Source organism: Trematomus bernacchii, unplaced genomic scaffold (assembly GCF_902827165.1).
Source record: "Trematomus bernacchii unplaced genomic scaffold, fTreBer1.1, whole genome shotgun sequence".
NCBI classification, from domain to species: Eukaryota; Metazoa; Chordata; class Actinopteri; order Perciformes; family Nototheniidae; genus Trematomus; species Trematomus bernacchii.
This window is the reverse complement of record NW_022987564.1, coordinates 19847483-19860991: the sequence shown is the minus strand read 5'-3', so window position 1 is coordinate 19860991 and position 13509 is coordinate 19847483. Positions and strand designations below refer to the sequence as shown.

The 13509-nt window shown below is 39.3% G+C and overlaps 1 protein-coding gene across 8 annotated transcripts; it reads right to left on the bottom strand.

The window, feature by feature from the left end:
• Positions 1-3259: 3259 nt before the first annotated feature.
• Positions 3260-10876, bottom strand: mbpa (myelin basic protein a). Of its 8 annotated transcripts, XM_034124460.1 has the most exons (7): positions 10519-10875; positions 8408-8503; positions 7967-7993; positions 6436-6456; positions 4907-4990; positions 4773-4793; positions 3260-4402 (listed from the first exon to the last, which is right to left on the bottom strand). In XM_034124460.1, exons 1-6 carry the CDS (start codon positions 10675-10677, stop codon positions 4791-4793), a joined length of 390 nt encoding a protein of 129 aa, XP_033980351.1. In that variant the 5' UTR covers positions 10678-10875; the 3' UTR covers positions 3260-4402; positions 4773-4790. The 8 variants fall into 8 exon arrangements, with proteins under 8 accessions (XP_033980351.1, XP_033980349.1, XP_033980350.1 ...); XM_034124458.1 differs by lacking the exon at positions 4773-4793 and having other exon boundaries at positions 10519-10874; XM_034124459.1 differs by lacking the exon at positions 4773-4793 and having other exon boundaries at positions 10558-10867.
• Positions 10877-13509: the final 2633 nt, after the last annotated feature.

Here is a 13509-nt window from a genome sequence, read left to right as displayed (position 1 = left end):
TGTGTTCTGTGCCATATTGATGTCTCTTCTCATTATGTAAAGACAAATCAATCTTGATTTATATGATAATTAAAACTTTAGATTTTTCTGGTTGATAATGGAATGTTGCGATTTATATTACACTCATTCTAAAACAATTTGGTTCATTTCAGCTCCTCTGCAGCACATCAGTGGAGCACCAGAGGTCGCTCTTGCTCAACGCTACAGAATCCCTTCTGTGTTATCATATTGTGCAAAAGGAAGAGCTCTGTTTAAAGAAGCCTCCTCCATTAGGGTTAAAAAAGACTCAGAGACATGACGAGAAAATTAGTGAGGCTATTATTTAATGTATTCAGGGGGACAGCTACAGATCTCCATTTCAATAGCAAACATGAGGTTTTGACAATCAAAGAGCAACTGCACAACGAGGAACAAAGGTTTTGCTGTATGGCACTATAAGCAGCCATATATTTGTTGCTATCAAAATAAGGTAATATGGGTTTAACGAACGTTAATGTGAATCCTGAAATGCGTCAAACACAGGAAAATTGCCCGATGTGGATTTGGCAAATGATGCTAGGAACAATACATGCAGGAGAGATGGAGCTCTTTGCAGACTGGCTGTTGTCCTTGAACACTTCTATCTCAGCATTATTTATAATGATGTGAAACATTGTTTTTTTCCCCCTCTCCACATAATCCGTTTTCAGTGATCAATTAACTGTAGAACAAAATGTACCGCTTGCGGAATTAGATCTTGTTTTCTGGACTTATATATTGCGATTACTGTCTGAGAGATGATTGGCCCCCAGAGGATGCCTCCAGAGGGTGAGAGTCTTCAGTTTGTATAGACCCTGGGTTGAGTTTGGAGCCAATACACTACTTTATCCACTTCCCCTCATTGCTTTTCAGCCAGAAGCTGGTTAAAACCTGATTGCATTTGCAGCCTTTGCTATCGTCATGGTTACAAACAGCAGGGTACTATAAATAGGGTTGATATAGTTGTAATATCTGCAACAAACATTTGAACCCAAGACATTTTTTTCTTGTTATAGTTAGAATTTTTTGCGTTTTGATCAAACAAAAATATGTGTGCTACAATAGAGAGGCGAAGTCCCTCCCTTTCCGGGGGAGCTCCATGGGACCTTATTTCGGAAAAGTTATGCATTGAAGTCAATGGCGAGAGAAAGATTATCTTTCGATCCCGTTTGAATTGTGCCACGAATTACACATATGATGTTTGTCAATTTAAAAGATAATTTTGCAAATCAAAAAAATAAAAATGTGTCTTAAAACTGTGAAGTAACACTTTTTTGTGTGTGAAACCGCTCAATGAACTACATCTCCCATCTCGCACCACACACCAAGATGGCCGTCACGTTGGCACATTTCACTTCTTTCTTTCAGAATGAGGCGAAAAGTATTAAAAGAGGTGAAAATCACTACAAGTCTGGGCATGTTGAGAGCTGTACATACACACAAGGGGAGTTAGTCGGTTCCGTAAGAGCCAGCATGCAGGACCGGGATTCTGGGATTTGTAGTCTTTCTAATTGCGTATTTTTCATAGTCTTATATTTCAACAGTTTTAAGACAAACTGACTTTTTTGACATGGAAATTATTTTTTAAGATTGACAAACATCATATGTGTAATTCGTGGCACAATTCAAACGGGATCGAAAGATAATCTTTCTCTCCCCATTGACTTCAATACATCATTTTCCCGAAATAAGGTCCCATGGGTCGGAAGTAGATGGGCGGGACTTCGCTTCTGCCAGTAGTCAGTTAGCCTAGCCTAAGCTGTAATGCTAACTAAGCTAACAGCTACATTTTTGGCTCCGGTTACTTATGTTGAGGCAGGTATTTATAAGCTTGCTTCCCGCAAATGTTATAGACAGTGGTATTCTATTAATTTACATGTTCACATGGTCGGCGACTTATTGCCAGCCATATACGGCAGTTTAGACTGTTTCATTGAGCCTCGACCATACTCTATTGCTTTAAACTCCTTGCATTGAGCTCTGATTGGTCATCAAGCAGTGAGCTGTGATTGGTCAGCAGGCGGTGCTTTCACAGAGTTTATCTCTTATCTCAAACCTATCCTGCTTTGGAGCAGGTTATGTTTTCAGCATAAGTTACCATGCCGATTTATCCCGGTAAGAAGTAGTGATGGGAATTACGGCTCTTTTGCCTGTTAGCAGAATAGATTTATACCTTTTGTCTATCTGCAGCGGAAAGGTGACTATTCTCACAGTTCAATTTAGCCATTCAACTCGGCGTTATTTATTTGGGGCACACAGGTCAAAAGACATGAGAAGTGACAAAGAAGGGGTGTGACTCTAACTGTCTTATACCCCTGGTAGTGACATCACAATCATGGGCACAGCGCCACCCAATGAACACAGTAGTAGTCGCAGTTACTTACATAAACAATATGATACACCGTAATACATGGAATCATACAATATACATATCTCTATGTTATACCTCAACAGAGCCGGATCTTATGGCTCCGTTCCTTTCCGAGAGCCGTTCAAAAGAGCCGTTTTTTTTTTAAGGGGGCGGGGTTAATAGGTTTATCTGCGAAATAATCACCAGGGTAATGATTGACTGTATTGCCAGAAATCTACTTTTACTCACAGAAAATGTATAACTTGCTACATCTCTCAGCCAGCCAAACTACTACTCAAGCAGCATGCGTTATGCCATCATCTATGGCAAATTTGCATTCAAGAAAGCAAGTTCCCCTAAAGGCGAGTGGATTTATGGCAGGCAGAGAACCAACGATAAAAAGAACGGCTCTCACCAAGTACGACTCGGTTCCCTTTGTTTGTACCAAAGAGCCGTTCAAAAGAATCGGATCGTTCGCGAACGTCACATCACTAGTAAGAAGTGATCCAGCGTTGTTGGACCGAAAACTCAGAGTTAACCCTGAAGTTACCTCGCTAACCGCAAATCCTGCTTCTAATACAGGCATCAGGTCCCATCTGTGTGCATCACCTTTTAGTATCCCCTGGTTTCCATTGTGTTTTGAGCTTCTTGCAGAGTTTTTTTTAGTAAATGTTGCCCATGTTTCGCCAAGTCGGTGAGTGTTCTCTAAATGCTGTGCATGTGTTGTCAAGTTGTTAAAGATATATCTTCAATTTTCAATTGTAACTGAGCGTTTTCTTCTAATGAAAGTGTTTTGAGCCGTTGTGATGCGTTTGCATGTGTCGGACACCGTAACTATGGCTAAAAAATCCTTAAAAAGTAAAAGAACAATGTATAAAGACGACAGAATTATTAGATACAGAGAAGACAATGTGTTTATTTTTTGTTTAGCTGCACATTAAAAACAGAGCTTTACATTAAGAGGAAACATAACAACAACCAAAAACAACAACAACAACCAATTATTTCTTTTGGCTTTGATGTTAAAGTGAACATACAGACAGAGCATGCACAATGATAGTGGGGATGCAATTTATTATGAACAGAATGAAATGGAGAAATAATACTTCAGAACATTTTAAATCACTATTCTGTCCATCACTGCTTCTCATGCCATCTGGGGGCTTCTGCCTTAGACCTTTCAACCACTTACAATCCAACCATCAAATCCAACTTTTGCTTGTCATCTTCTTAAGGAAACACAAATAATATTAAATTAAACTAAATGTAAGACTCAAACAGATAATACATTAGATCCATGCCAAAGCTACACATAAGAGAGCAGACCAGTTGTTTAGGACATTCTTTAGTTATGTAACAGTGCATTTGAAAAGGGCATTTTATTTCTTTGATAGGCTTAAAGGACATCATACTGTATGTACATGTTTTTAATTACAGGAAGCGAAACGAAACATAACATTAAAATTAAATAACTCATATTCTGTAGGTTTCCAGTTGTGTTTTCAAATGCTTTGCAACATACAATTTCACTCGAGCACAACAGCCACAGTGGACAAATCCCCGTCTAGATTTCACATTGAAACAAAGGTATATTTGGTGTATGAGTAGAGTTTCTGGAAAGCAGCGAGATACACAAAGCGCCACTCACGTACAAAATGCTAATGACGGGGGAGACAATAAAAAAAATCGGCCATGAACAAAGCTCAAACAGCTGACACTAGCACCATGGGTGGTTTTTACAGTAAGATATTTTACTGAAAGCATGACGTAGACAAGATATCTGTTGGATTAAAACAAAAACAAGCCCCTATATCTCTGGAGAGTGGATTTTATACGCTGTCAATGTCTAAACATACAGGAGGCTGGTGTTAGTGTGTTAACATTTCTTGAGGTTGTGAGTCCGCTGCCTGCAAATCAGTTTCCCCTTCTTCTTCCTCTTCTCCCATCGGAGGTGGATCGGTGGTTTGCTCCTCGGCAGAGAGCTTAGAAGATGGTGCTCCAGCGTTTAGGGGGTGGACGGGACTTGGTTTCTCCCTGGAGAGAAGAAAGGATTATAATGAGGTGGCTTTGAAATAATCATCCATTTCTATCCCCAGAGATGGCATTTAAGAGCAATCTGTGGTGAAGGTTTTTTGGTGATTTGATTGTCTTATACCTCACATATAAAGGGATTTGAGAAGATCATCCTCACTGTAAAATAATGCTTAGAATACTTGAAGAAGATGGCATTTGTAGAAAATAATCAAAGGATATGTGTGAGAAATGTATGATATAATCTATAGATGAAGATGTTCATGCTCCTATGCTTGTTAGTATATTATGATGACAGGCTGCTGTTGACTGGAGCTGATGAGAGGAGATGAATGGAAGTGAAATCATTATATTGTATCGATGTATTACTCACTGATCTCTGGTGAGAGCATCACTGTTGCATTTTGGGCAAACACAGACAGGAGACAGTGTTCATAAAGCCCAGTTTTACAGGTAGAAAGAGGACATGTTGAGTAAAAGAAGATTGTGAATGTGCTGTAGGCTCACCAGGTTGAAGATTCTGGACAGTGTGTTTTGGTCTCTGCGTCTCCTGACCGGCGACTTTGTGCTCTCGGCACTCGGCGACGAGGCCTAGAAAAAAACGCTCTTTAAGCAAAGTTGGATACCTGACACCGGGGCCTGGTGTTCTATTATTGTTGGACCATTAACCAGACTTTAATACATTTTACATTGATGGCCTTTCCCTCTGTACGAGACGTTTAAAAACGTTTAAGGTGGCACTTCTATTGCTATTGGCTAAAATCACATATCCACAAATAATAAGTCTGTCAAAAATGAAGAATAGGCTTCATAATTGTGCCCAACCTTTTGCACATTATGTAATTATATTTCTTTGTGTATCATCCATCTAATTTAATTGTATTTGGATCGACCTCTTGGTGTTTGGATCTATGTGGTCATTGAGTTCTCAATGTGCTTTGCTACAAGCTGAATTTCCCTTATGGACAATAAAGGTGGACTGATCTGAAATTTAAAATTATTTAGAATTTAGAAAAACACATCTCAAAGATCTAAAGTTCGGCAAACTTTTTCATTAACTTGTAATCTGAGGGGAAAACAACCAAACTGCAGGATCGGTTTCTCAACAGTAAGTTGTGGGAAACAGTTTTCTTGGATCTGTACTTTTGATAAAATACCATGGACAGAGACATGGGGAAAAACATGAAAATGTCACAGGACCAGACAGAACATAACAGCACCTTTTAGGGGGGAAAGAAAGTGGATGACAAGGTAAGGTCCACTCTGAACTGACACAGAGAACAGGACTCTGCAATCACCTAAAAAGGACAAACTCATACAACATGGCTGTCCAGGGTCGCCAGACAGAGGAGAAAGCATAAAGATGGCAGGAAGCCAAAACAGAAAGATCGGTGAGTCACCTCTAACAGAGAGGGGGTGGAGGTGTTACAGATAGAAGTGTGAAAGAGGAGGAGGAGGGCGATGCAGGTCAAGAGATCCTGAGAGAAAGTGTTTACCGGCTGCGGTTCATAAATAGTTGAGCGATTTCAAAGTCATCCAGAAGCAGCGAATCGCTCTGGATTAAAGCAGAGAAGAACTCATTGAAATTAAATGAATTCGCCAACAAGCCAATACTTGGGAGTTTCAGAAATTAATAAATAGTTGTTTTCTACTTTTGATCTCTGTGGCACTAATGTGTGAACAGTAGGTGCAGGTGAGTCAGCTTTGCTTTTGTATAAATCTTGAGTCCTAAAGATTTGTTTTCAAGGAGGAAAGCAGTGAATCACAAAGTAAGAACGAGACAGGACGAGGGTGGATGTGAGGTCACAGGTGCCGCTGTAACCGAAGGAAACATTGTGGAGGAGCTCTTTCACCTCTCAGATAAAAAATAGACTCATTGAACAGACACACACACACACACACACACACACACACACACACACACACACACACACACACACACACACACACACACACACACACACACACACACAGAGAGAGTGGTGCAGTCAGTGTGTCTTTTATGGGATTTGAGAGGGGAAGTTTGTGTGACATACCAAGCCCAAGGCGTCTCTCCACTGCACATGAAATAGAAACAGACAGTGACATGATGAGACTACGAGATACAGTGAGAGTGTAGTTACCCTGCGTCCCCCTCCACACATCTTAAAATGATCCAGTTAAAGGTATAAAATGGCAACTTTAGCTGTGATGTGGTGGAGAATTAGAGTAAATAGCTTAGTTTATATAGCCAACTCACTCTGTAGAGTTGAGTGGTGGTCCCAACAGCCCTAACCCTGACACTTGTTTGTGACCTAAGCTGGAGAATGAATGGTTGCACAAAATATTGCATTTCCACATGTTCCTCTTTTGGTTGAAAGAAAGGGTCAAAATATTAAGATTATGCTTGAAAAGATCAATTAAAATATTTGGAAAATGTCAGAAAAAACCCTTAGGCTTAATCGCACTAAAATGTGGGACAGTCATGGTCCTCAGAGGTTAAGGCTTACTGACTTTGATGAACTCCTGACTTTTCATCTAATGTTGCATCTAAGTGTTTTGCAGTGAAATATCACCACATATGCAAAATGGATTTAACATTCATGTTCTCTTCAGGATGAACTTTAATAGCTATTATGATTCCTGGAATATTCTTCTGGTCGAAATTTAAATTAGTCCAATAGGCCTACTTTGGTTTATGACAACCTGCTAAACTAAAGAAATTCTCATCACTCAAGGTACTTTCTGTTTAGTGCTAAATAGCTTAACATTAGCTAAAGCTAGTAGTTAGTGCTTAATAGATGAACATTATTAGCTTAAACTAGTGTTTAGTGCTAAATAGCTAAACATAGGCTAAAGTCTAGTGTTTAGTGCTAAATATCTTAACATAAGCTAAAATAGTATTTAATGCTAGCTAAACATTAGCTAAAAATAACTATGTATGCTAAAACAGATTGACATTAACACTAGTGTTGTGTAGTGCTAGAAGCTAGATAGCTCAACATTTGCTTTTGTGCACATAAGCAATTAGCATGCTAGCACACAAAACTAAGATGGCTAATATGCCTGCTAAACACCAGAATGCTAGCATATTCATTGGTGTTTAGCTCACTACACAAGTCTTGTTACTTGACTTTAGCATATTTTAAATGATTTTGATGATATTCACTTGTGTTTGTTAAAAATGCCACAGTGCCAGTGCAGTTCACAAGGATTGCTAGGGCAGCATGCGTTGCTCTCAGCATATTACAATAAGAAACTTCCACTGGGGGGCGCCAAAGTTAGGCTATATTATCCCATATAAAAACGCATGTAGGTATCAATTGACGAACCAACCATTTGGATAGTCAATTGATACCTACATGCGTTTTTATGAGGGATTTGGATCAAATGGATATCAAATAATAAACGTCTTGAAAAATAGCTGATGAATTTGACATTGAGGAATATGAAAGACAACTTTATTATAGACGAGGAATCTAAAATTAATCAGAAATAAATGATTAGTGCCTCTCTCCATCTTCACCCAGTGGCTATACCTTTGGAATGAACAGCAGAACAAGAATGGTGAATAAAAATGAGACTCACCCTGGATTTAGGTTGAGGAGAGGAAACCTGAGAGAAAACAATTAACAACAGAATGACTGATTGTACCGTGCATGACAATAGAACAAAAACACTTGAACTGGTGGTTGAAACTTCCCCACATTTCTTTTTTCTTTCAATCAGTATGTAAATAAAAACGGTTTAGCTTTGAAATACTGTCGCTCTATTGATGCCAAGGCTTAGCTCCAAAGTAAATCGGAGGAAGTAACTGAGAGTTCAACAGCTGTAAATTGGAGGAAATTGGTTTGTTTTTGTGTTCTTGCTTATACAACTAATAGCAGTCTCAGAGTATTACAGCAACCTTACTATTTGATAAGAGTGAGGATGTTATAAACAAAAAATGATTTTAAGTACATGGTTAAAAGAATGTAATGTATGGCATGAAGTTTAAAATATGTCCTTTTCCTAATTCAAGAGTCTTACCAAGCTCCTGAAGAAATGCACCACAGCATTTTCCTTGGTCCGACGTCGAGCGGAGGACTGCTGGGGTGAGGCGGGCCCATGACCCCGGAAAGACCCCTGTGAGGACCAACAGACATCAAGTAACCGCGTGTGTTTACATGGTAATGTTACTACAAGATCAAGTCTTGCTAGTGAAACCGCATGGAATTCAATCAGTTGGATTCACGGTTTTTAGACATTTAAGCACCACGTAACTCAACATAATTATTAAGATCTTTTAGGCAGTATATTTATCATAGAGTAGCTTGGCATGAGCGTGAAAAGACATCAGTTATTTCATGAAAATCGGCCTCAGCTGCACCTTGCCTACTACAAGAAATAATTGTAGTTTCAATGCCCTATGGCTGTCGAATCTGACAAAGTAAAAAAACAGATGATAATCATGTTCTATGATAGGAAAACTGATATTATATTAAATTGAGGCAATTAAAATACTTGAATTAGTGTCCCTTCATTCGAATGAATGAGTATGTTTCATAGAGACTGGACACAGAACTTTCAATAAAACATTTTTTATACAGATACCTGTAATTATGGCTTTTTTGCCACTGTGTTAATCCTTGTATGGTGTTCATATTTTTGTTACTCAGCCAGTGTTCGTGGGTCTGGTGGACCCGCTGCCTTTTTGGGCTTCAATTCAACACAATCAAACTATTTTATGTTAAAATACTCAACAGATGTTTACTTCATCCCAATTACAAGCAATATAAACAGCATATATGGTTAATATTTGGTCATTGAAAATGTGTTCTGATATAGTTCTTCACAGAAAATGAGCCATGGCCATTGAGTGTGGGTTTGAAAAAATAATTTATGATATCATTTTTCTTTAGCTAAATAATGAAAACGGGTCCCACAGACCCGAATACCATACAAGGGTTAAGTGCAAGACAGCAATCCTGTAACATATGAAGGAAAAGATCTGAGTTAAGTCAGAGCAAGAGTCCATAACATCTTAGCTGCTCCAACGTATCAGACCCCCCACCACCAGCAGAGTGTTGAATCTAGAACTTGAAAGACGTTTTGTCTGAGGTTTTTCCTATCTCAGCTAAACTAAATTCACGTGCACCGTGGTGATACATCTACTGAAGATTTAGCTTACTGGCTACGTGCGCATGTAGCATTTTGTTAACCACCAAGTTGAAAGAGTAAAAATAAGAAAAGGCCAAAAGGGGACCAGGAAGGGGGCTGACCTACTGAAATACTAAAATTGACAAATTAAACCCTTTTCATTTTTGGAAAAATTGTGGAATTCAAATGTTTATGCTTTGAGAAAACATTTTCTAATATTAGTTATATGATGTTATTTTATAGTTGAATGTGGTAACAGCAACACATGTAAAAGCTTCCCCTTAGATTCCATTTATTTTACAGTTACAGACACTTTTTGGTCCAAGTTTACATTTGTATAATTATAAGAAATTGTTTTGGCGGTAAAATCCTGTCGCATCTTGCAAAATATGGTTAATAACAGGTGGATTTTTGCCTTAATAATAAAAAAAAATATGGAAACGCCAATCCCAATCTCTATGGAGGAGTGTCTGGGCGGGCAAATTATCCATCAGTGCTTTTCTCTCCTTTAAGGAGATATACTGTAGTGTCAAAAAATCCAAACCTGGAAAATGTCTCATCCTAAAACTAGTAAATGTTCTTGCAATGTGTCACAACATCTAAGAATGTTCAGTCTAATTAGTTTTGATCATTTTCTAAAGTATTTCGATCGTTTTAGTGTATATTGCTTAATGGTTTAAGATATTTTCCTGCATTTTTTACTTTACTTTACTTTACTTTACTTTACTTTTCACATAATCTTAAGAAATTCATTTTTGCAAAGCGGGCTGTTTTCCTATCTCCCAGGACAGCAGCCAAAACAATTCTTATAATGAATACATCTGATGATCAGGTTGTTATATGTAGCCACTTAAATTCCCCAATTGCCAACAAATGTTAAAAACACTAAAAACACTAAAAACAAGTACTTTCTATTGTAGTGCAATGAGGAAAAATAATATAATTTTAGCATTTTGAAACAATAAGGTTTTACAATCGTTAGGGCTCGGGAAGTTCCTGACCTGAACCGCTCCTTTAGATGCAGATGCATGGAATCTCACCTTGCTCCTTTTCTTCTTGTCCCCTCCAAAGAACTTGGTAATCTGATCCATGAGACCAGGCTTCTTCTTTTTCCTCCCGAGCCCGAAACTGCTCTGCCCTGAGGTGCTCGCTGTAGCCATGCTAGTATTTGCTGGAGATGGGTGGGGTTGACCTCTCCGTCCACGCAGTTGTCCTCTTCCAAGTCAGTCACAGCCCACAGTGCCAGCCCTCGACTCCGCTGCTCCTTCAGGGTGGTTGGCCCTCTGACGCTCAGGGGCCGTCTTTGAAGGTGTCGTCCCCTCGGCCGCCGGGCACCATTGGATGTGAGGAGGGTCAGGTTCGGTGGGTGCAGTGTGGCTGTGGTGGCAGTAAGGCTTTGGCTGGGCTCCAGACATTCTTCTGAGCTTCAGTGGCTGTCACTGCCGCCCTTCGAATGGGTCAGCCATTGTTCCTCTCCCCATCTGCCTCACCCGGCCGCGGGAACAACAAGGGTTATCTCTGAGTCTGCTCTCACACCCTGATGCAAAGCAGCCCGCACCACTGCCAGGCCATTGTTGAATGGGGCTCATATATCCTCTCAATGGATTGTGTTTAAATTGGATGTATAGTCACCCAGATTAACATAAAGAGAGGAGACAAGAACGGCTTGTTGTGTGAAAACCTATGAACACGAGCCAAGTATCTGTCCGCACAGTGATGCGATATATACTGGTGACTTTGCACGTTTGGACTGTCTCCATTGTTGTGTTTTCATATTGATATCAATTACATCCACACAGCTATAGTCCTAACTGCACGACAAATAGAGTTTCAAAGGTTGTATTTCACACTTGAAAAATTAAGGATTTAACCAAATGTATGCTTTATGGCCATTAAAGGTCGAATCAAAGGACTATTCCAATGCACACAATGACAGAAACTTGGATTGCTGAGAAAACAAATTTGGTTAACCAATATTTCCAGAGTTTCTGGAAATGTTTGTTTTAGATGCGTGATTTTGAATGTCTGAATGTTTGGCTGTCTAACTTTTGATTTATTTTGCCATTGTATCACATTTCAACACTACCAGGAGTCCTGGATGATTTCACCAGCGGTGGTTTGCAGCAGCCAGCGAACAAAGCAGGATCTGTTGCAGGGCAAGTTGTGTCAGAAAACAACCCTGCAGAATCAGAATATTAATATTTTAGAACAGATGAGTGGTTGTTATGGCTGCTTCTTAAAGTTTGAAAGTAACTTTAGAGACCAAAAAACAAAACTGTGTGGCCCAAATGTATCTGTTTTGAAATCACAGATCTTATGAAAAACGTAAGCAGTTCATCATGATGATGATCATAATGTATGATGTCCTTTATTGTTTTATGTTTCATGTGGAACCTATATGCTGCAGGTCTCCCTTGAAAAAGAGATCTATGATCTCAATGGGATCAATCTGGTTAAATAAAGGTTTGAAATGAAATGAAATGAAAATTAATATTTTAGAAATTATAGGTAGCTGCAGAATTGTTGAAATATCTTTGTGTATACTGCTGCTTTTCGGATGGAGCTTTAATCCAGATGAACATAACAAGAGAATGCATTGTAAGGAAGGGAAAAAACATTTGACTGAAGTTTTGACAGTCAGGGGTATAGTGATCTAATAACACGAGGAAATATTTCTCAAAAACATTTAAATACATAATTATATTGTCTAGGTGTTACACTAAGGATATTATGTGTCTGCTTGCGTCTGTGTGTGTCTGTCCACGGCTAATGGCCCAATGTAATTATATCTATATTTTTGCTATTTTATGACTGTATACAGTACACAGGAAAGATATGTGGTTGAAGTGATTCACGCATTTTGAAAAATACGTTTTATACCGTCATTGACTGTCTTCAAAATCTTTATTTTTTCATACCAAAGCAAGATAATTATATGTTTATATGTAAAATGTTGTTCCACCAAAAGCCACCAGAACCTAACGCTGACTACAATGTTGCCTATAATGTGGGTAATGCCCCCTGATAGAGTGGAGAGTCTGAATGCAGCTCCAGGCCTGAATCCTCCCCCAAACACCCCCCCACGAGGGCCTGTTAACCACCTGTTGGACTTGGTTCCTTCCTTTGGCCCTCTCCTTGGTCTCTATTGTAGTTGGTGGTACAGGTAGGCAGTTTTTTTCAATTTAATGCATACACATGTTGGCCTTCTTATACTCTAATTACTTTCACCTTGTTTAGCTGTTGTCCTGCTTACCTGTTTATTGTCCTGCTTACCTGTTTATTGTCCTGCTTACCTGTAATTAGCTTCACTGATAGCTGTGGTGCAAAGCACTGGGGCGCACAGCTGTTTGCTGTGTGTGTAGTTTGCCGTGACTGCACTTTGTGAGTGTTTAGTACCCTAAACGAAGCCTGCCACCCCATGTAATGCCTCTGCCCTCTTAAGCTCTTTAATTTTTTCTCTGGCTTTTGACATTAGATTCTAAATAAAGATATGAAACCACTTTTTGCAATAAAGGTTAAATCATGGATCAATCGGTAAATCATTGATCTGTTATTCCTGTTTCAAGTCCCGAGGAGATTTCTGTCCTCTAGTATAACACTCTTCCTGCCACATCTGTCTTCTAATGTTTGGCAAAAGAAGAGCTAGTTAGCTGTTAGCTCGGAGTCTTCAGCTGCAAGCTATTAGCATCAGTCTGGCTAAACTGGTGCAGACAGCTTCATAGAAAACATTGACAGCGTACCTTTTGCTCAAGACTAGCGAGTGTAAAATGCGTCTGATTTGCTCAAATTGTAGAAGACGTGCAATTGTGTTTGGTGTTTTATCAATCAAACATCCCAGCAGTGGTCGTTGCAGACACACCTGGCAGAAATCTGCACTCTACTAAGGGCCCATGTCCACTTTTCAGAGTCAGTTAATGTTTTTCTTTTGATTCCAAAGAGAAAAGAGCTCATGCCGTCTTAAGAGACCGACTCGAGGTAATGGCACTGCACCC